General features: G+C 45.2%; 5 protein-coding genes across 5 annotated transcripts; 2 read left to right on the top strand and 3 right to left on the bottom strand.

The window, feature by feature from the left end:
- Positions 1-243: 243 nt before the first annotated feature.
- CCR75_003525 (uncharacterized protein) lies at positions 244-2,106 on the bottom strand (the record flags this gene model as incomplete). Its single annotated transcript, XM_067961619.1, has 1 exon — positions 244-2,106. One exon carries the CDS (start codon positions 2,104-2,106, stop codon positions 244-246), a length of 1,863 nt encoding a protein of 620 aa, XP_067821105.1.
- Positions 2,107-15,435: 13,329 nt separating this feature from the next.
- Positions 15,436-16,540, top strand: CCR75_003526 (uncharacterized protein; the record flags this gene model as incomplete). The annotated part of the gene is made up of 2 exons (XM_067961620.1): positions 15,436-15,712; positions 15,748-16,540. The coding sequence occupies exons 1-2, from the start codon at positions 15,540-15,542 to the stop codon at positions 16,538-16,540; spliced, it is 966 nt and encodes a 321-aa protein (XP_067821243.1). The 5' UTR covers positions 15,436-15,539.
- Positions 16,541-16,575: 35 nt separating this feature from the next.
- Positions 16,576-21,020, bottom strand: CCR75_003527 (uncharacterized protein; the record flags this gene model as incomplete). Its single annotated transcript, XM_067961621.1, has 2 exons — positions 16,576-20,847; positions 20,919-21,020. 2 exons carry the CDS (start codon positions 21,018-21,020, stop codon positions 16,576-16,578), a joined length of 4,374 nt encoding a protein of 1,457 aa, XP_067821107.1.
- A 153-nt stretch (positions 21,021-21,173) lies between these two features.
- On the top strand, positions 21,174-22,304 carry CCR75_003528 (uncharacterized protein; the record flags this gene model as incomplete). Its single annotated transcript, XM_067961622.1, has 1 exon — positions 21,174-22,304. The coding sequence occupies one exon, from the start codon at positions 21,174-21,176 to the stop codon at positions 22,302-22,304; it is 1,131 nt and encodes a 376-aa protein (XP_067821113.1).
- Positions 22,305-22,487: 183 nt separating this feature from the next.
- On the bottom strand, positions 22,488-23,912 carry CCR75_003529 (uncharacterized protein; the record flags this gene model as incomplete). The annotated part of the gene is made up of 1 exon (XM_067961623.1): positions 22,488-23,912. One exon carries the CDS (start codon positions 23,910-23,912, stop codon positions 22,488-22,490), a length of 1,425 nt encoding a protein of 474 aa, XP_067821112.1.
- Between the last annotated feature and the right edge of the window lie 4 nt (positions 23,913-23,916).

Below are 23,916 nucleotides of genomic sequence, written 5' to 3'. Positions count from 1 at the left end.
TTTTGCTTTACTTTCCCTCGAAGCTAGACAGACATAGTCGACATAGATTGATGCGAAGATTTAATTCATGCGGCTTTTTAGAGGTGTACTAGACATCGCCATACATCGCCATTTAAATTCATCAGTGGCTAAACGATAAGTACACTTAAAACTTTCCAGATCATTCAGCAACTTTGATAATACAGTCAAGGCTTGATGAAGCCACACGTTCTGGATTTGTCCTCTTCAAATAAGTTACCTACATTAATACCCACTTTGCATCACAACTAGTAGCTGCTCCTGCAACCGCTGCTTAATTGCCGAGTAAAAGCGCAAATCCGCTTCCAAAGATTGCTTGTGATTACTACTGACATTTACAACGACGTTTGAAAGCCCACGATGGCACCGTTCGATGTTTTCATTCACTTTTCGAAGCCTGCTTTCCAGAATATCCCACTCATCAGGAGGAAGCACTAAATCCATTGGACGTGTTGCTAGAGCTGTTGACGTCGTGTGAACTCGCTTGGTAGAATGAGGAACAATGTCCTGCACAGCTGAAACCTGAACAATCGCGGTACTATCTTCATCACGCGGCCGCTTCTCCTGTTTCCTTGCTTTTGTCGATTTACTGCCAACTGATGATTTTGCAAAGGCTGCTTTTGACTTTGCCGACTTTATTTTCTGTTTCTGCTTCAGAGCTGTGGTCTTTTGCTTTACTTCATTCCGCGCGGCTTCAGTAGCAGGATTTTTGCCCTTACTAATTGATTTTTTGGGTTTCTTCTTAGCTGCGGCTTTTATCAGCGAAGCTGCTGGCTTTAGCTGCTTTACTGTAGCACTCAATACACTCATTTTGGCTGCAGCTTCCCTTGCTGACGCGATGTCAACGGGGTCTGTCATCTCGGGGTTTTGAATAAGTTTCCCAGACGAAATAAATGGAGCAGCAGCTTCTTTGTTCGCGACAACCAAATTTTCATCGTCAGTCTTGTATGGTGCTTGAAGAATTCTACAGCTAGCAGCAGTAGTCTTTCGTGCAGTCACAGTCGTTAACTTCTTGGTCTTCCAGCTGTTGAGAGTCTCACTGGCTGTAGGTCTACAGGAACCAAAAGGTTGTGCTGTTGCAACCACTATGTCTGCTGTTTTAATTTTCTCTGCTTCTACTGGAAGTTTACTGCTTGACGCAGTAGCAATTTTTACACTTTCTTCAAAAGTCTTGTGCGCCTTCGTTTTGCTTTCAATGACAGGCTCAATTACTGATATTTCAGATAAAGCTAAAGATTCGTTTTTTATAGCAGGAATTGGATTTGCTGCCTTGGTCTTCTGCGCTTCCACTGAAGGCTTTCTGATCGCAATTGTAGCATTCTTTGCAAGATCATGAGCAGACTTAAACACCGTAATCTTGCTATCTATCATAGCGTCAGTGGCCAGGAATTTGTCTGACATGACAATCGTATAGAGCTTTTGTTCAAGCAACATCGCCATGTGCAGATACAAAAGGTCGAGTCTGCCAGCGCAGAAATAAAAGAAAGAATGCGCGTTGTCGTCATGGGCTGTAGCCTCCTTTGCCTGCACCACAGCGTTGCGGTACATGGAGACGATCTCGGCCCACATGTGCATTAAATGCTCCGCCGAGTGTGGAAGGATCACGTTTGGCGTGACGCCAATAAAGAGTGCGTCTTGAAATTGAAGAGTGCTAAGTGCCGCGTTTTTTGTCTTAAAAGCAGCGTATACGTCTTGCCAGAGCCGATTTACCTTCAGTCTCGGACCGCGCAAGCCCATCTCTGGCCAGCGTTTACTAAACTCCGGGCTCAAAAGCACATTGATCAAGCGAAAGCGACATCCACGACGCGCGCGTATACTACGTGTTGCATTCATTCTCACCTGAGTCCGCCGGGGTGACGTCCGCCTATGGATAGGCCCGGATGTCTCCGAGGTATGCTTCTGGTCCCAGTCGCGTAACATCTGTATGAATCCTGCACGGTTACTCAGCCGCTGAACTGAACGCGGAAGACGAATATTGCGGACGGATAGTTCGAGACGCAGGTCCTCGTACTCGAAGCCCTCGTACGGCTCCCGCAGCTTGGTCGACGGCACTTCCTTGGACGACGGCACTTCCTTGGACGACAACATCACTTAATTCGCAAAATCGTACTTAATATTTGAAAATTTAGCTTGTAAACAATAGTTTACTGGTCTTTTAGCCACACCTCTCAAAAAGAATTGCGAGATGGTTCTCTTTTAGCGGAACCAAAGGACCCGTTTAAACAGTCCTCCCTCTGACAACTTATAGCCCAAAAACACTTTTTATAGGTTATCAAACGTTATTATTATCGGATTATTTTGTAGTAGCGTCATTCATATGCTGTCGTACGACCACGGTGGACGTCAAATTCTATACGTTAGCGAAGGTTATCATTTTCCGTGCAAAAGTTATCAGAGCATGGATTTCATCTTAATAATGTAAATATATAGTGAGGATTTAGCATCTGAAATAAAAAGAATCATCTAAAAAACAATCTCCAGTGCAGACCTTATGCTCATCACACTTAATCCCTCCACCACCAAGAGACTCTTTGAGTCTATGAGTCTTCCTTTAACTTAAGGAGCGAGGTAGCTCCGCTACAGGCTAAGAGAAAGGGGGTCACACTGGTGGTGAGTAAACCAATGGAAAGCAAAGGCAAAAATCTTCATAAGTAATACAAATGTTGCTGATTTGATCGGGAAAGAAAGCTAATTTAGTAGCCAGAGTTTTACAATATCAGCTATGGCTGATTTAAAAATTGTGCAGATTTGTGTGATTTTTTCGTAACCTCAGCACACTCAAAAATAGCAGAATTGTGGGGCGGTTGTGTGAGAACCCCCTTATATGATTGATTAACAGTCTTCGCGTATTGCACGCTTCCTTTGTGCAAGTGCTGTGTGAACCCGAAATCTTCGTGGCTCTTACTAGTAATTCGCGGTCTACGGTCTTGGATCCTTTAGTATAAATCAAATTATAATGGAGTTAGTATTGAACAGCGCAAGGATGCACAGTATCTCGGCTTCATTTTCTACACAAGGTGTCATGTAGCGTACGTTTACATCGTAGCCGGCACGTTGTTTTACCTTGGTTGAACGAGAGTACTCGAGGACTCTTCGAGTTCTAGAGTACTCTCGTTCAACCAAGGTAAAACAACGTGCCGGCTACGGTTATACACCGATACCCTGTAGCGAGACCTCAGCCGTTATAGCTATAGGCAAACTTTCGTGTGAAAAAGGTGCGAAGAATCTCATCTACTTCCACAGCGGCGAAATTGTTAATGTTGTTCCCTTTATAAATAGCAAGGTATCCAAGCCAGCTTACGCGCTCTCCCGTTTGTAAGGTTTTGCGAGAAGCTGGGCATTATCCGCGATAGCACCGTCATCCCCTCCCATAACGATTTGCGATACTGCACGATGCACCGATATATGGGCATCGTGGTCGGGAGAAAACTTATCTCACGGTAAGCCGCAGTTTCTACTGGCTTCGCCAGTGAAATTTCGTAAGCAAGTACATACACGCTTGCAAAGTTTGTCAACAGGATAAGCCTAGCCCCCAAAGGCTCCTACAGATTCATTCCCCAGAATTTTGCAGGACGTATTCTTCAAGTATACCGGACTAATTCCCCTTTATTATTTAAAGTGTGCCGATGCGTTGGCCAATTTGGTTGGGGTTTGAAAAAATTACCTCACTGTGATAATATATACATGCAGTCTACGCCGATTCATCTGCGATGAGCTGCGCCACACAGCCTTGCTGCACGGCTAAAACCCAATGGACAATCGTGTGCGCTGCAGTTCCATCAAACTTGGGCGGGCCCATCCGAATGGGCCTCGGCTGATGCGGCAAGACAGAGAACATCTCAACAGTCCTGTTGAGAGCATCTCAACAGTCCTATGGAGAGCCTCGCTCCGAGCCTGCTCATGCCTCAGCTCATCCTGAGTCTGAGTGACGGACTCCGCAGCAGCATGACCCTGTGCCATGGACGCGGCCCTCCGCTGTCCGAGCACGAATGCCTCAAACGGCTCCAACTGAGCAACATGTTGCTCAAGAGGACTACCCAGGAGCCCGGCCAGGTCTTGTTCACCAAGTCTCTGCGCCATAAGCCTTCCACCTCCCGGTGATGTTCGGAGAGGTGGGGGGAATGAGCCCAATCGATATTAAGACTCATCCTCTCGTACACACGATGAGATATGGGTCGTGGAAACGATTTCAAGTGCTACCAAGTGTAAGCGGGCACGTCGTAATGCGGCCACGCTCTACTTAGACACACACCCAAGCACAGCGAGGAAGCGGTTTAACCTGCTTCTCTTGCGTGCAGTGAGGTAGTTGTGGTGGGCGCGTTTGCGACTTCACCCAACAAACTAAGTACTTTAGTTAAGTGTCGTCACGGGAGCGGTAATCCGGGTCCTCGTGCGCACTTACTAAGTAGGAAGTAGTTGTCAGACTGATTTATATTCAATCTTATTAACTATAAATACCTATTTTTACCAATCAAAATGTCATCTCTGTAGATAAGACTTAATATGTATTGCGAGCGTGTCTTTCTAGATACCTCGCGTGACGGATGACGCTAGGCGTCATCCCCTTGTAATGTGAATGCACCCATGTGCATCACAAACACAAGGGTTGGTCACAAATGTAAACCACACCCGAGTGCTGGATGCCTGAGTCCATAGTGTAAGAACGGGTACCACGTTTTACGTCTGGTTTTTGGCGACATGTGTATGAGCTGGGGGCGCAGCGAACGATAGGAAAAAATTAACGGTAGGATAAAGCTAACGGTAGGATAAAATTAACGGTAAGATTGAGATAAACTCAAAATATAACCTACTTTCCGGTTTGCAATCTCGACCGTAAGCCCATCTTCAAGCTCATAGCGTTAACGTAAATTAACAGGAGGACGGTGAAGGCGAAAAGCTATCGATTTGATGCCTTCCACCACAAACAGGACTTGGAGAGCGAGGGACATCACGCGAGTAACGCGGATCCCTCAGCATTATCCGTTCAAATAGGTCCAAGCGAGTCTTCAGGCGTTCATAACCCTGACGAGCCTTCGCTCGGACATCAACGAGATCCGAGGTCAGTCGCGAGACTTGACCCTCGAGATCCGCAATACGTCGTTTAGCAGCGCTTATCGCCTGTGACTGAACGGACGAAGGTAAGGCAGCCACGAGTAGTTGGGCGAGATCGCCACCCTATCGGGCGCCGCCTGCACTGATGGATGCGGGTGGAAGAACACTTACGTGTAGGAAGGTTGCGTGCCGCTACGTGAGCCTAGGGTATCATATCCTCGTCCAATGGGAAGGTTACCCGTAGAGTTTTGACTCTTGGGAACCGATCGATACTCTACGAATAGCTGTGCCCGGCTTGGTGGCTGCCTATGTAAAGGGGCACCGGCTGAGGCCTCTTTGCTAGTCTCAAATGGACTAGCAGAAGAAGCGTTGTTAGAAGAAAAGGGGCCATGGTTTCTTTCACACGCAAGCGGGCGAAATTTGTTCGCTTCGACCGCTGTTTCATCGGATCGGAATGCGGATGAATGCGGCGCAGGAATTCCGTCCGGTATTGCCGGGGGCGTTTCATTTAAACGCAACACGACCGGGATCGGGAAAATACGCTCAAGCGATTTTCCCTGAGCCTTCCATGATTTAAAGACGAGCGCCTACAAGAGCGTGCTTTAGGAGCGACGGCCTTGGCCTGGTTAAATGATGCCATTTAGATGGAGGGGGCATCTTTGGAATGCCACCCGTCACATATCCACGTTCTAAATGACTGCAGCTTGTGACACCAACTGAGCACGTTCACGTGTCGTCAGCAGAGCTTTAGGCTCCGAATCCTCTATGTCAGAACCATTATGGATTATGGACTGAGCATAAGGCGTTGTGGTTGTACTCAACGAAGAAGCGGCTGCGCTTTTATGGGCAGCGCTCTCATTACCTGTCGCTGCGCTATCCGGCGCAGACGACGAGACAGCATTCGTATACGTTGCTGTCTTCCGTTGTGAGCCATAAGAGAAGTTTAGATGGGCAATAATGCGCCATCATCCTTCCTCATGAGCTCGTTGCACGCATCATTACTATGAGGTGACGGCAACGGTGTCGACTCATTGTAGTCGACAATGAGCGACGGATCAACACCCTCACTGTTAATGTGGGATGGACCCTTTAGCCACGTTATCGCGACAGCCGCAGTAACTGTCAGCGTTTCGACTAAGGAGACGCTGTCGGCGTGTTAACGCGGCGCATGTGCTTAGTGCGAGATTGAGTGTGCGTTTGCTGACGACCTACCAACGTGGCTCCTGTACGGTGGCATCTTCGGCGCCGTGTATCGAAACACAGGTCACTTGAGTGATTGAGTGAACTAGCGGCGCGTAAAGCTGCTCGCAGTTTCTGCTCCTCTTTGACCAATTTTAAAGTGTAAATTCGTTCTTGAAGGGGGGGGGGGTAACGGGCTTAAGTTGCCCTTATGTTACACAGTCCCCGTTAAGTACACTTAGTGTACTGAAGGGGATGGTAAATGACTAAATTCTAGGAATTAGACCCAGCACTCGGGTGTGGTTCACATTTTTGACCAACCCTTGTGTATGTGATGCACATACGTGCATTCACATTAAGAGGGGTTGACGCCTAGCGTCATCCGTTACGCGAGGTATCTAGAAAGATACGCTCGCAATACAAATTAAGTCTTATCTATAGAGATGACATTTTGATTGGTAAAAATAGGTATTAATATTTAATACGATTAAATATAAATCAATTTGAAAACTACTTTCTACTTGGTAAGTGCGCGTGAGGACCCGGATAACCGCTCCCGTGACGACACTTAACAAACGTACTTAGTGCGTTGGGTGAGGTCGCTGACGCATACACCACAACTACCTCACTGCACGCAAGAGAAGCTGGTTAAATCGCTTTCTCGCTGTGGTAGGGTGTGTGTCTAAGAAGAGCGTGGCCGCATTACGACGTGCCCGCCTACAGCTTTGATTATGTTGTTCTTACTCGCCGCACGAATAGAAACAGTAGGAAAGTTTATTGATCTTGATCTCTGGGTTGCCGTCTCCACAAGTCGGGCTTTCATTCTTTTTGTTGACCGGTGTTGATGCTTTGGGAAGTTTTCACCAGTTGTTGCATAATTTCTCAAAATTGCTCAATACCATTCTCCGAATCTTCTTCAGAATCCTCTGCCATGGTTCGTAATTTCTGAAGAAAGGTGCCATTTATGGTGGATGTCTGCTGGTATTAGATTTGGTCATTGTCGATTGTTCTGCAAAGTGAGGGCAAGTTAGACCATGAATTGCTTTGAAAGAATGTGTACAAGTTTCTACCATGTTGCCAGCCAAGCCCTCGTTAATTTGATATTTATAGTTTCGCAAAGCAAAGAGAGACACCCTAACCACCACACCATCGTATATCCTCGCATTCAAATTATGAAAATTCGAGTTTCGGTTGCTGCAACGGCTGTCCAAAGCCAACCCCTTTTGCTGTGGTAGGCAACTAGTTAATTTGGAACTAACATCGCGTAAATTTACTGTTGTTGCCTATAACCACCTTAAGATTGTGACATATGCAACTTCAACTCAGGATGTGTTGATAGTTCTAAATTGAGGGTAAAACTTTGTTCATGCTGTCGCAAAGAGTCTATTGTGCACGAGCCATGTATCTTCCCGGTGTAACAGTACATATGGCTTTGATCCATATTTTATTTTCATTGTCTTAAGAGCTGGTGAGAATTTCAGGAGTGCTGCTGTTCTGCAGCTATAGTGGCAATTCTTACGGATAACATCTGTCTATTCTTAATTAGAAATAATTCTTTGTGACAATTCACTCATAAAATAATTGCAGTTGCCAGCACATTTTTTCAATATGCCAACTACAAATTAGCATTATAATAAATTGCGAGCTTGCATTAGTAAAGCTGTTTAGGAAGTTGGAAATACTTCCTTGATAGCTCTTACTAATGCAAGCTCGTGTTTTTGTGATAATGACCGTTGGAGAACTCCATTTTATAGACTGTTGATCTGGTTTAGTGTCCATGTGTAGCCTTCTTGAGTCTATCGTAAAGACTTTTGATTTTATTATATGCCCATGGGTAGTCCTCTTGATTATCGTTTGGCTTTATGGCAGGAATGTGATAGACGAAGAAAATTTTTAATTAAGGTAAGTTAAATCAACATCATGGACTCAGGGCATTCATTGCTTGCTTGTCATGTATGTACAGCCAAAAACAAAAGCGAAGGAAAGCGCGTGTCAATTTGATTGACTTTGGATTGGCAGAAAAATAGGTGAGTCAGATTGTTGGCATTACTGCATCGGGTTGAAGAGATGAAATGGTATTCTATTTCTATACTTGATCAGATGCAGCTTGACTTTGAATACGATGGGGAAATGACTGCTGATGTAGCGCTTAATACTGACCTGCAAAAAATTTATCCATTTTGCCGACTAAGCGGACCCGCAAACATCTTAATTATGCCAGGATTACATTCAGCTGCAATTTCTACGCATTTATTGGAAGAACTAGCTGGAGGCATTTTCATTGGTCCAATTTTATGTGGCTTTGAATATCCAGTACAGATCTTTAAGCTTTTCAAGTAGTGCTGCAATTAGTATTCTGCCATTAAACTACTGATTTCACATTTTGCCCTGGAAAATAAAAGTATTAGTGTAAAATCTCAACTAATCATTCTTGAGTACACAACATGGTGCGGCTAATCCAGGACACAACCTTTCATTGTAGATTTTCTTCATGCTAGCTCCATTTGATGAATCTTGCATATTAAGAGCTTTTCTTGCCTCGCTAGGTCTAGCTTCAGATTTGAGGGTCATTTGGATGGTAATTTGCCTTATATAGCAAGCCTCTGTGCTATTCGATGTCAGCAACGTTTTTTAATGTTTACGGTTATGTTGACCGTTCTTCATGAGCAATCCTCGTTTTAAACCATGTTAATATATTGGAAAACCAATGTCAAAGTTTGTGCCTTAAGTGCCCTCTGTATAAGTAAATTCTTATTTGTATCATATGTCCCTCCTAAGTCGCATTTTGTGTAATATCGTAAATTTTTGTCGAGCTTTTGATAGCCAATGCATAGCCTTCAAAAATGCAAACTCTTGTGCAGCTTTGAATGGCTCTTTCAATATGTCATACTGGTGGGGGGAGCTTAATGAAATGTTGTAGGTCGCAAGATCCTTTGTCAAGTTTGATATTAACGTACTGTATGAAGGTGCTCAACAAGCACACTTAAATGGACAAGGAATACTGTGGACATTGTGGCATTAATGTAACCGGATGTTTCGTTACATAAGTATTATTTCCTATGTGAGGTAATAAAAAAAGAAGTGAAAAGGAATTATCTTTGTTACTAGGACTTAAATACATAAGTTCTATCAATTGAATGACTTAACCTTAAATTAACCCCGCCAATCATAATTAGACTCGATTGTGCGGTGCGCAAGGAAGCGCCATTCATGGTTTGTTATAAATATAATAAAGTCAGTAGTAGGTAGAAGATCGTTACATAGGAGCTTAATATATTAAAACAACTTTACTTTCTCTATTCTAAAGCCTTAGTCTAGATCCATAAAGCTAAGTCCTCTTAGCTTCATAGAAATTTTCCTCTATACCCTTGTGTGAGTGTACTTTCGAGGCACCACACCTAGGTACCACGCCTACACTGTAATCGGTGTAAGATTAAATAGTACTTCTCAATATAATTGAAAGGTGACCCGTTACTCCTGGTAGCACTTCGTAGTCCGTTCAACGACCTACGCACGTTCCAGCTAACATGGACATGTTGGATGAAGAAGGAGAGAACTTTCCAGCCTATCAAGAATGCCATGATGCAATGCGTAATATATATGTTCATTTGAGTGACCTTGAATGGAGAGCGATCGATCGGAAGAGATCGGTAGTAGGCGGGCCAGCCGTTGGCGCCATGCTGTACACGCTGGGAAGAGACGAACAGCATGCGGCCATAGCCGAATTCATACAACACGAACTCGACGGGACTCAAAAGAAAGTAACTTGCTTCACCAGCAAGGTCTTAGCGAATGGAGGTGTTGAAAGAACATGTACACAACAATTGGAACTGTTGAGACAGCAGCATGTAAATGCGGCTATTGGGCCGACGCTTCCACGTCGACTCGAAAGCTTAAAGTTCGAAATCTCTAACTTTAAGGCGGTCGAAGGCAACTCCCGTTTAAGATGGCTGGTCAAGTAAGACGACGCCATAGATGCTCGCCGTATCAGTGATGATGCGACGAAAGTGAAATTTGGTATGTCCTACTTAGCCGGATGTGCGAAATCTTGCGCCTTGCAGCACAAGCTTTACGACCCATTAGTCTTTGAGTCGTATGGGCTTTTTAGGACCAAGCTCAGACAAAAAATTGAGCCACCACGCGCCGAGATCAGAAATCGGCCTGAGCTCCTGGATTTGAAGCAGGGCAAGCGTGAAATTTATGCATATGCCCAGCATACATGATAACTGGTCATTTGTATCGTTAGTCATCCAGTAGATGAACAAACACAGGTAACACTGTTTAATAAAGGTCTTGGAGACGGACCTGTTAAGACACACTTTTTCCGGCTATTAGAGTCGCTTGACCAAGCGATCTCTATAGCGGAACAGGAGGACTTTAGCCTGAACAGGCTTCCATCTACTTGAGTGCATATCGTCCACCGAGACGACAAGAGAACGAAGGTCCAGAACCCACAGATCTCTCGTATGTAGAGAGCAAGAACCTCGCTCTTCAAGTTAAAAACGGTTACAAAAATGTAATCGTTGTCAGAAATGAGCCACTACGTCTATGAGTGTAGTGCCTTTCGGCCAGTGCCTAAAAGCACTATGGAAAATACCGATCTCTCGCTTGGAACAGCGAAGGTCGCGGATTCAACGCTGCTGCAAAATCGCAACATCGAGGCGGATTGTCAAGAAACGGTCGGGTTTAGTAGGTGCGGAGCACCCAACTGATCCAGCAACGTCAAAAGAATGTGCAGGCCTTTTGACAAAAGTTGCTCCTCATACACAACACTGTGTGTAAGTGCCCCAGGGGATGAGGTTGACCTCATCACCCTGCATTAAACGGTCAAATAAAGTGCCACTTATGTCCCTAGTCGATTATGAGGCGTCGAACAATTCTAATAAACGTGAATCGCTAGTAGATCGTAAACTCAAATTTGTTGAGCGCGATATCCCTCTAACGAGGATGACAGTGCGTCTATCAACAGGCGCATCTGTAACAGTTAAGAAACGTGTAGTTGGTATCTAATACACGTTAAAAGGTAAGCAGTACGATGATGATTTCATCCTACTAAGTTTGGATGACAAATTTTAATGTCATCCATAGGATACCATGGCTCAGAAGTACGAGCCATGTATAAATTAGTAGCATCAAGTCGTGACGATGTCTGTCTCTTGTTCATCACATGGCCAACTGATGAACGTCTTGGAGCGTCAACAAGCGTGTGGATGTCGTACGAGTGAGTGCGATGGCCTCACTTGTGGTTCGGTCGTTAGCATGGCTGCACAAGACCTCAGTGTGAATACCCAACACATTGTGGAGTTAGATCCCGACGGCTGTGGACAAGCACAGACAGCGCCGAAGTTTGACCACTCGAATAGGTTGAGTGGTAAGTAACAAGGATACTTGCTTGTAGAGCAACATTCAAGAAATTTTGAAAAGCCCGTCTATAAGAGACAGTGCAAAAGTCCTTGATCGACTGGAGAGTCGATTATAGAGGATCTCGCTGTGATAACGCAACCACAGCTAGAGGCAGTTGGGGAGGATAATTCTCGAATAATCTCTGTAGGAACAAATCTTCGGAAACCTGTGGTCAAAGGTCTCCAGGTTCCTTTGTGAAAAAGTTTTAAGAAAGAAACTGAGACGATAAATGTATAAGTAAGCAATTAATCAAGTGTAAAAGCATATACACTTGATCTAATAGCGCCTCCGAATTTAACTTCGAAGATTACTCAATTCCCAACGCTAGAACCGAAACGATTATTGCGTGATCCGCGTGATTGCAAAGTCAAGCAGATTTGCGTACTTGTCACAGATGACAACTACGTGGCCGATATTTGGTCGACAGAAGTATTTCCTGAGAATGAACAAAATCTCACTAGCTCATCGATGAACGAAAGTGTCCTCGATGAGAAGACTCGGATCGAACATTTACGTCACAATCTGGGAGTCTTTAAAGACAAGTCTCTATATAAAGATTCAATGGAATTTAAGGATGTCTTTCATCCCAAGCCTGGGAGTCTTTAAAGACAAACCCTCATATAAAGATTCAATAGAATTTAAGGATGTCTTTCCTGAATGAGTACCGTGCGATTCGCCTAAGGACAAAGGCACTCGACACGAAATTGACCTAGTCCCAGGTTCGAAATACTGTGTCATGAAGCAATGGTCATTGCATCGTAAACAAGTATTAGCGATCGACAAAATCATTATTTGTCGATCGCTTCGCAGCGAGCCATGTGAGGAAAAAACCTGCCCACATAGCTCTCAGACCTTCTGCGTGCGTAATGCAACAGGAGGATGGCGAATTGTGCATGCATTCAATAAACTGAACGCTACCGGCTCAAACACCGATACCACGAAAAGACATTATCACTGATGGTATGTCAAAGAGTGCTATCTTTTCGTCAGTGGATATGATGAATGGTTCTATCAGATCCTTATGCGTGAACAAGATATTCCGTTCACAGCAGCAAGCACCTATGCTATGGGAGTGGCTTGTCATGCCACAGGGACTGAGCAATGCTCCTGCGACGTTTTACAGATGTGTAACCAATCTGTTAAGATCGGTGCGAAATCTAGCACCGAGTTCTTTTGATGACGTCTTCGATCATAGCAGAGCCAGTAATGGAAATTCGGACGCTGAAGTACATCGTACCCACGTCTAAAATGTTCTTTCACTTATGCGTAAGCACAAGTTGTATGTAAATATTCGCTGCAAGCGAATTACCACTTCTTGGGTGCATCGTGGGTTGACACGGTGTTCGCCCAGATCTGGAATGGATCAAGGCGATCACCGATTTTTGGTCTGTGCCTGTCGATGTAAGGGACTTCGAAAGTTCCTCGGCTTAATGGCGTACTTACATAAGTACTTTCGCAATTATGCCGAGATTATAGTACATCTTTCTTCTTTGTTGAAGAAAATGTTAAGTGGTCATTGAACGCTAATTGTCAGCGTTCCTTTGAGGGTATCAAGCAAAGCTTGATGCAATCGTCAATTTTGGCAATTGCCAACAGACCATTCCATGTGGTCTGTGACGCCAGCGATTTTGCAATCGGCTGTGCGTTAGCGCTTAATGACACAGACGGCGCAGAGCGAGTCGTCTGTTATCAATCGCGCCAGCTTCGTCCAGCTGAACGCAACTATCCAGTGCTTGGCAGGAACTTCTTGCCTTCAAAAATGCACTGGCTAATCTTTGGGTTTATTTTTAAGGAGATAGACCGTTCATTGTAGATACAGATCATGCGTCTATACGCACGGCTGCAACAGTCCACACTCTTGCAAAGAATGGCGAGATGATTGTCTTTCTTCGAGTATAATTCCTCAGCGGGGTATAAACCGAGACGACTTTAAGTCGTCGCTGATGCCCTTTTGCGCCGGCCCGATTTTGAGCCGGCTTCGCGAATAAACAGTGAGCACAAGCCCACTGTTGCAACAATCAATAGTAACCATCAAAGGCCACTGTTGCAACAATAAGTGTTCCGTCGTCAACATTACTCGACGACGTTAGAAGAGTCTATCAAGTAGATTAGGCTCTTAGAGGGTTGATGAATTTCCTAATAAATCCATCCAATCAATCCTTCAAAAAAAAGTCGAAATTGTATCGATCCTTAACAGATCGATACCACGCAATAAGTCACTGTACTATACAGCCATTGCTGGCGAGACACCTCGTGTCGTCATCTCCACCCACAGTAATTGGGTTCACGTATCATGCGCGAGCGCCACGATGCACCAAAAGGTCACCATCGTGAACGTGAAAAGACTTATCTCACAATATTTCGCGACTTCTACTGGCCACGCAAGTATGAGTTCGTCCGCAAGTACATACGTGTTTGCGAAGTTTACCCACAGGTGAAGTCTAGTACTTCATCCCGTGCTCCTTTACAACCTCTGACAGTTCCGGCAGGCTGTGGGCAGTCGGTACCATGGACTTCGTCTTCGGATTTCACGACGACGATCACAAGAATTATTGTATTCTTGTCTTTGTTGATCGTTTCAACAAAATGGTAAATCTTGCTGCAGTACCGGAGTCGATCAGAGCCAAAGACTGTGCTCGTGTCTTTGTTGACACGATGTTTCGACTCCATGAATTACTCCGCGAAATGGTCTCAGATCGAGACCCTAGATTCACGGCGGAATTTTGGCAAACAGTGTTCAAATCACTTAGAATACAGTTGAAAAAGTTAACTTCTGATCATCCTGAAACAGATGGTCAGACGGAGCAGGCAAACCATATTTTCGAAGAGAATCTTCGCGGATACGTCCACTCTTTTAAGAGTTGAAGCGAGCTCTTGCCGATGGTAGAATTTGCAATCAACAATTCAGTACATGCTTCTACAAAGCATGCACCATTTTTTGTGAGCGGCTTACACCATCCACGTTTACCCACCTTGTTTGAGAGTGACTCTTATTCAAGGGGCGAGGGACTCGCTCGAGCAAAGAATTTTCTAGCTCTTGCTCATCAAGCATTAGCCCTAAAGGCAATGCGATGGATGCTAAGTTGATTCAAGCCACGTTGATGAGGAAAATCTCAATAATAGCGATAAGGTTATTGCTGGCGTTGACTAAAATGATACTGATATACTGCATCGAAAACAATAATTGAGTGAGAACAATAATGCTCTCACTATGAAGAGATTGACATCTCTGGAGTGCAAACCGGTCGCACTTAAGACAAATATAAAACCGAGTGAGCAGGGAATTCCTGTTGGCTAGCGAAGCAGTGGTCCGTTTTGTACAAGATTTCATCGCTGATGCGGTGGACCGACAGAAAGGGAACTCTTACAAAAATGAAGGAGCATACATTCATTCATTGAATTGTAACGGCCTAGTCCTACTGTCTACGGTAAATCTACCCAAACATGTAGTGACGAATGTGGGCAGTAATAAATTACTGCCTAAGTATATCGGCCCGTGTCGAGTATTGCACCACCAAGGCAGTGGTATACGCGATCGAGCTGCCTCGTAGGATGCGTACGCAACTATTGAACTTATTATAATAATAGCTAACTAAGTATGGCGTCTCCTTGCGCACCGCACAATCGTGTCTTATAACTTTTGGCGGGGTTGATTCAGACTAAAATTGACCAATCAATGGAGCTAATGTCTTATTGCATCAATATTACCAAATTTGGTAATATTGGAACTTAAGTCAAAATTAATAGCGATAATATTTTTGTACTGCTTAATTTATTTCCTCTCATAGGAAATATTACTTATGTAACGGGAAAGTATCCGTGTCATATGAGGGATATGTGTGGGATATCAATTTTAGTTGTCGGGATACCTACTTCTTTAATCAAAAATGTCGACAGCTGAGATAAATGACGCACATGAGGCGAAGTCGGCGCCTCTGGTGATGCCACGATGTCGAAGCAGCTATTCGCCAATCGAGTGGGAAGAATTGAGAGATATTGCTTCTGCTGTTCAATGCGCCCTTGATGAGTCAGGAAAAATTGAGCCTCATGCAGAGTTCGAGTAGGTGCATCGTTGCTATCACCTCGCTGCTATAGATCTAATACAGAATTCAGGAGCGTTTTCTCCATGTGGCAAGCAGAACTGGGGAAAACGGTCAATGAATTAAAAGAAAACGACACAATTAATACACTAGAATCTACCACTGACACTCCACGAGAGCTTGCGTGGTACGCCAAAGCTCATAAGTACTGGGATGACGAGGTCAACTGTCCGCTAACGGACAACGGCGTGCTAGGAGGTTTTGCGTTTGTATCAGGAGTTGATATTCGAGAATCAAAGCGGTTTCTTAAACAAGTACGAGAAACAATAAAACCCGATTGGGTCTGTCATGCGGCAGCAGACTGCGGTGCAGGTATTGGTCGAGTAAGCAAATTGCTGCTGCTGCCCATGTTTGACCACGTAGATTTAGTGGAGCAGAGTCCAAGGCTACTGCGTGGAGTTCCAGAATATTTGGGAGCAGATGAGAATTTACAAGTTCGCGTTAGGCACCTATACTGCATGGGATTGCAGGATTTTGAGCCGGCATGTGCAAGTTATGACCTTATTTGGATGCAATGGGTGGTGGTGCACTTGAACGACCTCGATCTTGTGCACTTCCTCAAACGTTGTAAGAAGGCACTTACATCAAATGGCTTTATTGTGATAAAGGAGAATATTTTTCACACTGCAGAGCCGTACGACCTTGATCGACAAGACAGCAGCATCACGCGCTCTGGTGTTTATTATAGAAGCATTTTTCAACAGGCTGGCCTCGTGGTCCTTCTCGAAAGAAGACAAAGACATTTTCCTGAAGAATTATACCCTGTCAAAATGTTTGCGCTAGCTTAAGAAATACGACGCTATTGAAATATGCAGTTTTTCATCTAATTTTGGAGCCCTGCTACCACCTCTTCCAGCTGCTGGTAGTTTGAGACATAGACAATGTTACTTTCTTTAGCCTGACGCTTCTTGACTGCAGATGCGGCTGCGCCCACTCGTTCAACTGGCACCAGCGCGAGCTTCGTAGCCTTTCCATCATCGCACTTTTCGGCGATTGACAGCAAATTGGAGAACAACAGCTTTAGCTCCCGCGAACGCTCTAGCATTGCGCGGCATCCCACGACGTAGAGTCCAAGACGAGCGCAAGAGAATGCTGTCGAAGCAAGACGCACATCTTGAAAGCCTTCCAGGCAGGGCTTACTACGCACCATCGATAGCAGTATAAAGTCATTATGCTGACCTTGAGAGCGATCAAGAGACAGTACTTTGCACATGATAGCTGCACTGGGGACATGAAGTTGCAGAAGTTGCTTCAAAAGTTTTTTTTGAGCTTGATAAGTCGTTAGAATTGTTACTTGGTCAGATCGATAACCAATTCCAATCATATACCGAAAAAGCGCGACAATAAAGCAAGCCTCTTCCTTGTTTTCGTAAGCAAAAGGTTCGATTTGACGCTCGTGGCATGTAGCAGTCAAATCGATGAATTGTGCTACGCAAGCGAAACCAGCGTTACCAGTCTGATATTCTGGATTTATCTTCACACGATGGAAATCGCCAAGTGTAGCTGTGTTCTCACTCGATAAGATTTCATCGTATTGCCATCGATAGATATCAACCAACTCCTTCCGACTACGGCCTTGGTAGTCAAGTGCAATATAAGGCACTCCAAGACGTAATAGACGTGTAAAGAGGCTCTGATCAAAGTGCGCATACATTTTTAAAGCCATTGTTCGGACCACCGGTGGCAGCTGCTTCGGGTCTCCAAGAAGCACGACTCGCTTCAGGCGTGTGGATTCATAAGCCTTATTCGCTTTTGGCTCAACTTTACTAGAGCATGCCATTAAAAGTGGCACAAGGCTGTTCAGCTCGCTTACTTGAGCAGCTTCTTCGATTATGAGACTCCCAAATGCCAGTCCAAGCTTCCTAATTTTACAGTGATTCGAAGCCGCGTCCGTACACGTCATCGCAATGATTCGAGCATGATGTACTAGATACATTTCACCACGCTGGCGTGACTTTTGAAGGAGTTCAATAGGCTGAAGACGCCGCAACTCTGCGAAATATGACTCAATGTCCATCACAAATTGACGAAGAGCATCAATCTTGTCAGGTACCGCTCTCTTTCGCATCGTGAAGAACTCGAGAAATGCTGTAACGGAGTCGCTTTTCGACGTCAGTTCTGTAGCCTTGGTGGCTATGTCAAGAATTGGCTTCATGTGAAATTGATAAAAGATCAGCGCGTTTTCACAGGAATAGGACGCCGACCCTCCAGCAAGACCAGCGTATCGCGTAGCATCTCGCTTTAGGAGCCACTGCGCCATTTGCTCCACCTCGGCCAATAAAACTGCCCTTCGCTCCATTAAAAAGGCCACACGACCTTCACAAGTAAGCTTTGCAAAGTTTAAGTCGCTCTTCTCATGACCATCTATAGTCTTGGCAGTGATCGGCAGCTCTTGCTTCATTCGCACGATTTCAGCCTCGTTAATTACATTGTAAGATAGAATTCTAGCAAAAAAGTCGTTAAGAGCTTGTTCCGAACTAGTAACAACGAGAATTTTCTCGCGAAAAGGAGTTGTGCGATACAAATTTAACACTAGCTGCACAGCCACGTCTGTTTTACCAGTACCAGGAGGACCAACGATTAGTGTAAGACCCTCACACTGTGCCGTTCGGACAGCAGCCACTTGCGACTTCGTATACCGTAATGGAGGCGAAAAGTGTTGAAAGGATGAAAGCAAACTCTTTCTATCGTATGCTCGGATACAACTCAATCCTGTACGCAAGTCCTCAACGTAAGTAAATGGTGCCATTGCGTCTTTCGAGCAAAGCTCATGAGTATCATCATTGATATTCACCAATTTCTCAACACCGCCAGCTTCAAGTGCATGGTCGCCATCCTGCAATAGTTCGCCCAAAGGTATCGCTACATTTTTTTCTGCCCTGGATTTGTAAATCGACTTGTATGCTGCAGCTGCTGGATCGCCATACCCTAAAAACAGGTCGTGCAGCCACTCCGGCAAAAGTTCTTCCCTGTTGGCATCGCGCAATACACTTGCAATTGTGTCCAGCACAATTTTAAAATTGTTCTTGTGAGGCTTCAGTCGTATCAATACATTAACTTGTTCGTATGCTCCGAGATGACCTGCTTCCAAGTCGCTCTTGTATTGCTTACCATCGAGCTTAAGCGTAAGGCTGCGCTTATTCCCTTTTGCTACGGAAGTTTCATCGTCAATTGCGTTGCCAGTACTATCTGCAATTTCTACTATCTCTCCCATCCGCACAAACATCACACCAAAGTCTTCAGGAAATGATCCAGTTTCCTTCAAATGCTGATCAAAACCTAAAAGTTCGACACCTTCATCGGCCGTTGCATCTATAGTGACAAGGCAGACCACCTCCTTCGTTTGGTAAGAATCAAACCACTTGCGTTTATGTCCACTCGACAGTTCCACGTCCACTCGTGCAAGAACAGAAGCTGGGAAAGTAGAGCCAAGCGCCGGTTTACTAACTTGCACAATTTGAAGCGGATCAGCCAAAGGTACTGCGAACTGCGAAAAACCGCGGAATCGGGTGCTATTAAAACTTGTTGAGTGGAGTGTTCGCACGGCGTCAAGCTGCTTTATAGCTACCTCTAGATCCTTGCGAATAATCTGAGCTGCCTCATTTTGAAGCAATTGGTAATTACGCAACAGATAGTCCGCAAAATTCAAAAATTGCAGACCTAATTTGCGCACCGGTAGTACTGGGGAAATATTAGCATTATCTGCAGAGTATATTCCACTTGTACTCAAAATTGGCTGCTTATCTGAATCTCTGGCTTTTGCTTTTATCTTTCGGTCAAGCAAATCATTCCAAATCTCCATTTCCGTGGGAAAAATCGGTTTTAACGACGAAAACACGTCGTTATCGCTCATGTATTGATTCGAGTATTCATCTTTAAAATATTCAATCAAATCAGCGTCAGAAGTTGAATCTGCCTCAGTTTGATCACTCAGCACGCCAACAGCAATTGCCAACGAGTTTAATTGCGAGCGGTCGGCAGATGCAATAGCGTTGAGTAATTCAGAAAAATTGTAAGCATTGGCAATTTGACTGCATGGAGCTATAGCCAATTCTTCGGCTGGCGAATTTTTAAACGATTGAAAGGCAATTTGCTGCAACGATTGGATATGACGAGTTTGTCGCTCTCGTTGATCCTGTCGTGATAGTGACAGACCCGTGTGAGCATCAATAGAGAATCGCATGCATGTATCCAACAGCGCCGTCTGCTCTTTGAAAGCCTGTCTATCGTTCACGCGCCATCCCTCGACTGCGTGCTGCACCAGTGGACTGTTCTTGAGTGCGGCACGTACATGACGACGCCTTAAGACGGTCAATAGGAACCGACGCGTGGGCAATTGGCTCAAGAGGTCAATCAGCAAGGCTATAAAAGCCACTACAAAGCGCATTTGCTGTGAAACCACAAGTTCTGATACATCACTGTTCCTTGGAGCTTTCAACACCTGTAAAAATACGTCAAGTTGGTTTACTAACGCCATCTGCTCGTATTGAAAAGGCTCTTTCGTCGTCAACTCGACTTTATGCCGCTTATTTTTACTCTGCGTTTTTTTCGTGACCGTCTTAACTGAGGAGTTAGCTGTCATCATTTGATTCCAGTGACGCTTGAACTTCGGATACATCTGAAATTCAAGCTCGCGTTGAGACGATGAGAGCGCACTCCATAGCGAAAGCGATGTCAACTGAAGTAGCGAGGCTGCCACGAACGGCACGTCAAGGCGTTGGAAACCCAAAATGAGGAATTGCGTCAACGCCGTCTGCTCTTTATAAGTCCACATGGCACCGTTTGCTGCTTCTGCTAATGTACTCCACAACGTCGTCATACACGTTTTCCATGCTTCAACCTTCTTTCCGAAGAGAGACCATACATTAGACTCTGCGTTTTTCTCTCTTGCTCGGAACCCTGCAAGCAGTAGCACAGAAACTAGCCAAGCCTTCTTTACGGGGTGGTGCGCGGTCGCCACAACGTCCACCAGTGGCCACAAAGCATGGTCCAAATATTGCAAAGTATCTAATTCTTGCAAAGAGTGAAGCGTTCGATCATCATTGCTCGAATCATCCAAGAAATTGACGTAAAGTGCCACGACAGCATCTAAAGTCTACGTCGTGACGAATAAACTACTGTTATATACCGATCTTTCTAGGTATTCACTTCATATCATGCACGTACCTCTTTTGATGGCGACTGCTTCAGTATTGTCTTTGCAAGTTCGTGTGCCGTTGGAGCCGAAGTTTCGCCACCTTGAGATGAGGATACCGCTTGGCACGGCATTGCAGGGCAGTCACAGAAAAAATAATAATCAAATATTTAAAGCAAATTCTCAAAATTATAAATTCCTCAGTTTTGCGAGTTTCTATATTCTACTGTTACGTCATACTTTGCCTGCAACGCGCATTTTTGTTATCTCAATTTAAAGACCGTCGAATGCAATCTGTGACTACGAATGCCTCACACGCGCCGCAGTCGATTCAGGCCGGTAGCAAGGCGAGTCGTGATCTGCAGATTACTGGTGCTACTCGAAAAAATACTAGCTGGGAATATCACATCGAGGTGCTTGACGTACGCGCTTCAGGCAGCGTTAAGTCCGACACTTCAGCTCAAAATCCGAACGCGCGGAGCAATAGCAGTGAGACCATAGATGCCACGGCAGCGGATGATAATGTGTACCTCGAGATGCCACCCATGGTGCGCTACACGGTTATGAGACGATACACCGACTTTCGTCAATTGTATACGTACTTGGTGGAGACGCAGGGCTCAGCATTGCGGGAAGCGCTACCTCGATTTCCAAACGGCGGATGGATTTCGTATTTGCGTGGAGATGATCCGGATCTGTTACATCATAGACGAGCGAGACTGGAGCGATTCCTTCGAGCTGTAGACGCACGTCCGGAGCTGCGTTGGAGCGTGGCTTTTACCACGTTTCTTCGTCCAGACCTTGGAGAGCTAGCCCCGACCGGCACGAGCACTGTGTTACCATCAGTATCGGACAATTCATCGTTTGTTGCTGCCTCAAGTCTAAGTAGCAGTGATATGGACCCACGCATTAAGCCATTCACGCAATTATCGCCGCTTTCGTCATTGCCTCCACAGCAGAATTTTGCTCAAGGCTTAGAAGCTAGTAATGTAGCCGCCGCGAGCTCATCGGGGGGATACGTATCACTATCGCATCTTAAGTCTCCTGAGATTCGTTTTCGTAAGAAATTGGTCCCAGGAGGTCCTCACGCATGCGGAGACTTGAAGCGGCGGAGATTGCACCTTCATAGTCAAAACGCTGATGATATGGACTCTGATCAGCGAAAACCTTCGGCGAAAAAGCAGCTGGCGCTGGCGCTCAGTGGTGCTTTGGGCTTCAAGCGCTTTTTCGTAGGAGTTGGTAGCGGTGTTATCGGAACATTAGGTCGAATTGGGTGTGAGAGCCTCGACTCGGTAGACACTGCAGAGGACCAAGATGGGAGTGATAGTAGTGACACAGATGAAGACAGAAGATCATCGGAGTGTGCAAACACGCACAATTCTAACTTGCTTAAGATGCTATCTAGTGGCGGCAGTTGAAAAAATGCAGCATTTATTGTCCATGGATTTTGCATTTAGATTATTATATAGCAGACACTGGAGTAATTTGATTGATTTATCGGTGCGGGGATAATTCCTGTGCACATTAAGCAGGAGCTTATCGTTGGAACTCTACATCAGAGTCAAGATTAAGTTGAATGTTCGATAGTAGTGGAGACCGAATCAGTAAAGGGTATTGTACTCAGTCCAGCCCATGCTTTGTAAAATACCCGCAGACGACGAACCACGCAGTGCTGGTTTAAGTTCGCAGCGGCGATGCTCAATATATGGCAGAAGAATGCGTACCTTTTGACCGGATATCAGCTTTATATAAATTGCATCGCTTGTGATCGATGAAATATTGCCACGATAATCCTCTTGCATATGCGGTACTAAAACATGCACTTCGTCACCTTCTTCGAATATATTCTTTCCACAAAACAGCCGCCGCCGCTCCAGATTAAACGGCACTATTAACAACAACGAATTATAAGTAAATCTTAAAGGCAAGTGAATAAGCGTATAATAGATAGGACGCTTGCCTTTGTTGTTGTTAAGCAAGTGGTCAGCTGTCGCTTGAGCTGCCTTGTTGCGGTCGCTTACGATGGCTTCAATGTCAGCTCGGATTTCATTGAATGGTAAGCACTCCATTCCCTTCGGGATCTTGAATGCATCTGCTTTCGCTGATGAGCCGATTTTACGTCGCTTAACTATGAGCTGTCTATCAGGTGTCGCATGAGGCTCCAGCACTTCACCTTCCTCCTGTTTTGGCTCGACGTTTACATTACTTGCGTTCGTACGTTCCTTTATAGTAGCAACATGGACTGATACATTGTCAGCGTTGCTACTTTCGACCGTCTGTTTCGATTTGCTTCTATTGGTTGTGACAATTTCTTTAATGTCACACAGCGCCTTCATTTCGGCCTGAAGCTTCGCCATGATGGTGTCCAAATTAATTAGCAGCTTGTCCTTATACTCTTTCTGATCATTTTCCCATAAATGGTATGCCCGTTGTACTTCAAACTTGTAAAGATCCTGTCCATTTTTCAGCTGCAAGTTTTTATGCAGTTCGGCAGTCTGCAAGAGGCGATTGCGCTCCTCCTTGAAAGCAGCTACGCGACGACAGAACTCGGCAAGCGTACCGTCCTCGACCATCTTCTTCTTCTGTTCCAGCTCGGCCAATTGCTGATCAATGCGTGTGCGACACTGATTTCCTGCAAGCGATTCAGAATTTAGCGAAGATGCCGAGACGGACGACGTGTTCGATAAATTAGACAGTGAGCGCTGACGTCCTCTAACATCCGTTTGCTCCCTGTTATTGTCGTCGACTTCGTCGTCTTCATTCCCAAAATGAGCAATATGGCGGTCTTCAGTACTTCGCAAGGACTTTCGTGCGTCTTCAACTGCCTTGCGTGCTCTGCTGCGGCGGCCCAAACGGTGTTGAGGTTCATCCGACCGGTGGCCAGCTGAGCTAGCGTCTGTGTCTGCACCATCGGAATCAGCGACCATACTACGCATGCTGCGGCGCAAACGCGCACCCGTTTCACTGCCAGCATTATCCTCAGGATCACGCGAGCGATCGCGACGGCTCGAGCGCTCCGTCGGCATGGCG

Source organism: Bremia lactucae, linkage group LG5 (genome assembly GCF_004359215.1).
Source record: "Bremia lactucae strain SF5 linkage group LG5, whole genome shotgun sequence".
Lineage (NCBI taxonomy): Eukaryota > Oomycota > Peronosporomycetes > Peronosporales > Peronosporaceae > Bremia > Bremia lactucae.
This window is presented reverse-complemented; position numbering and strand designations above follow the sequence as displayed.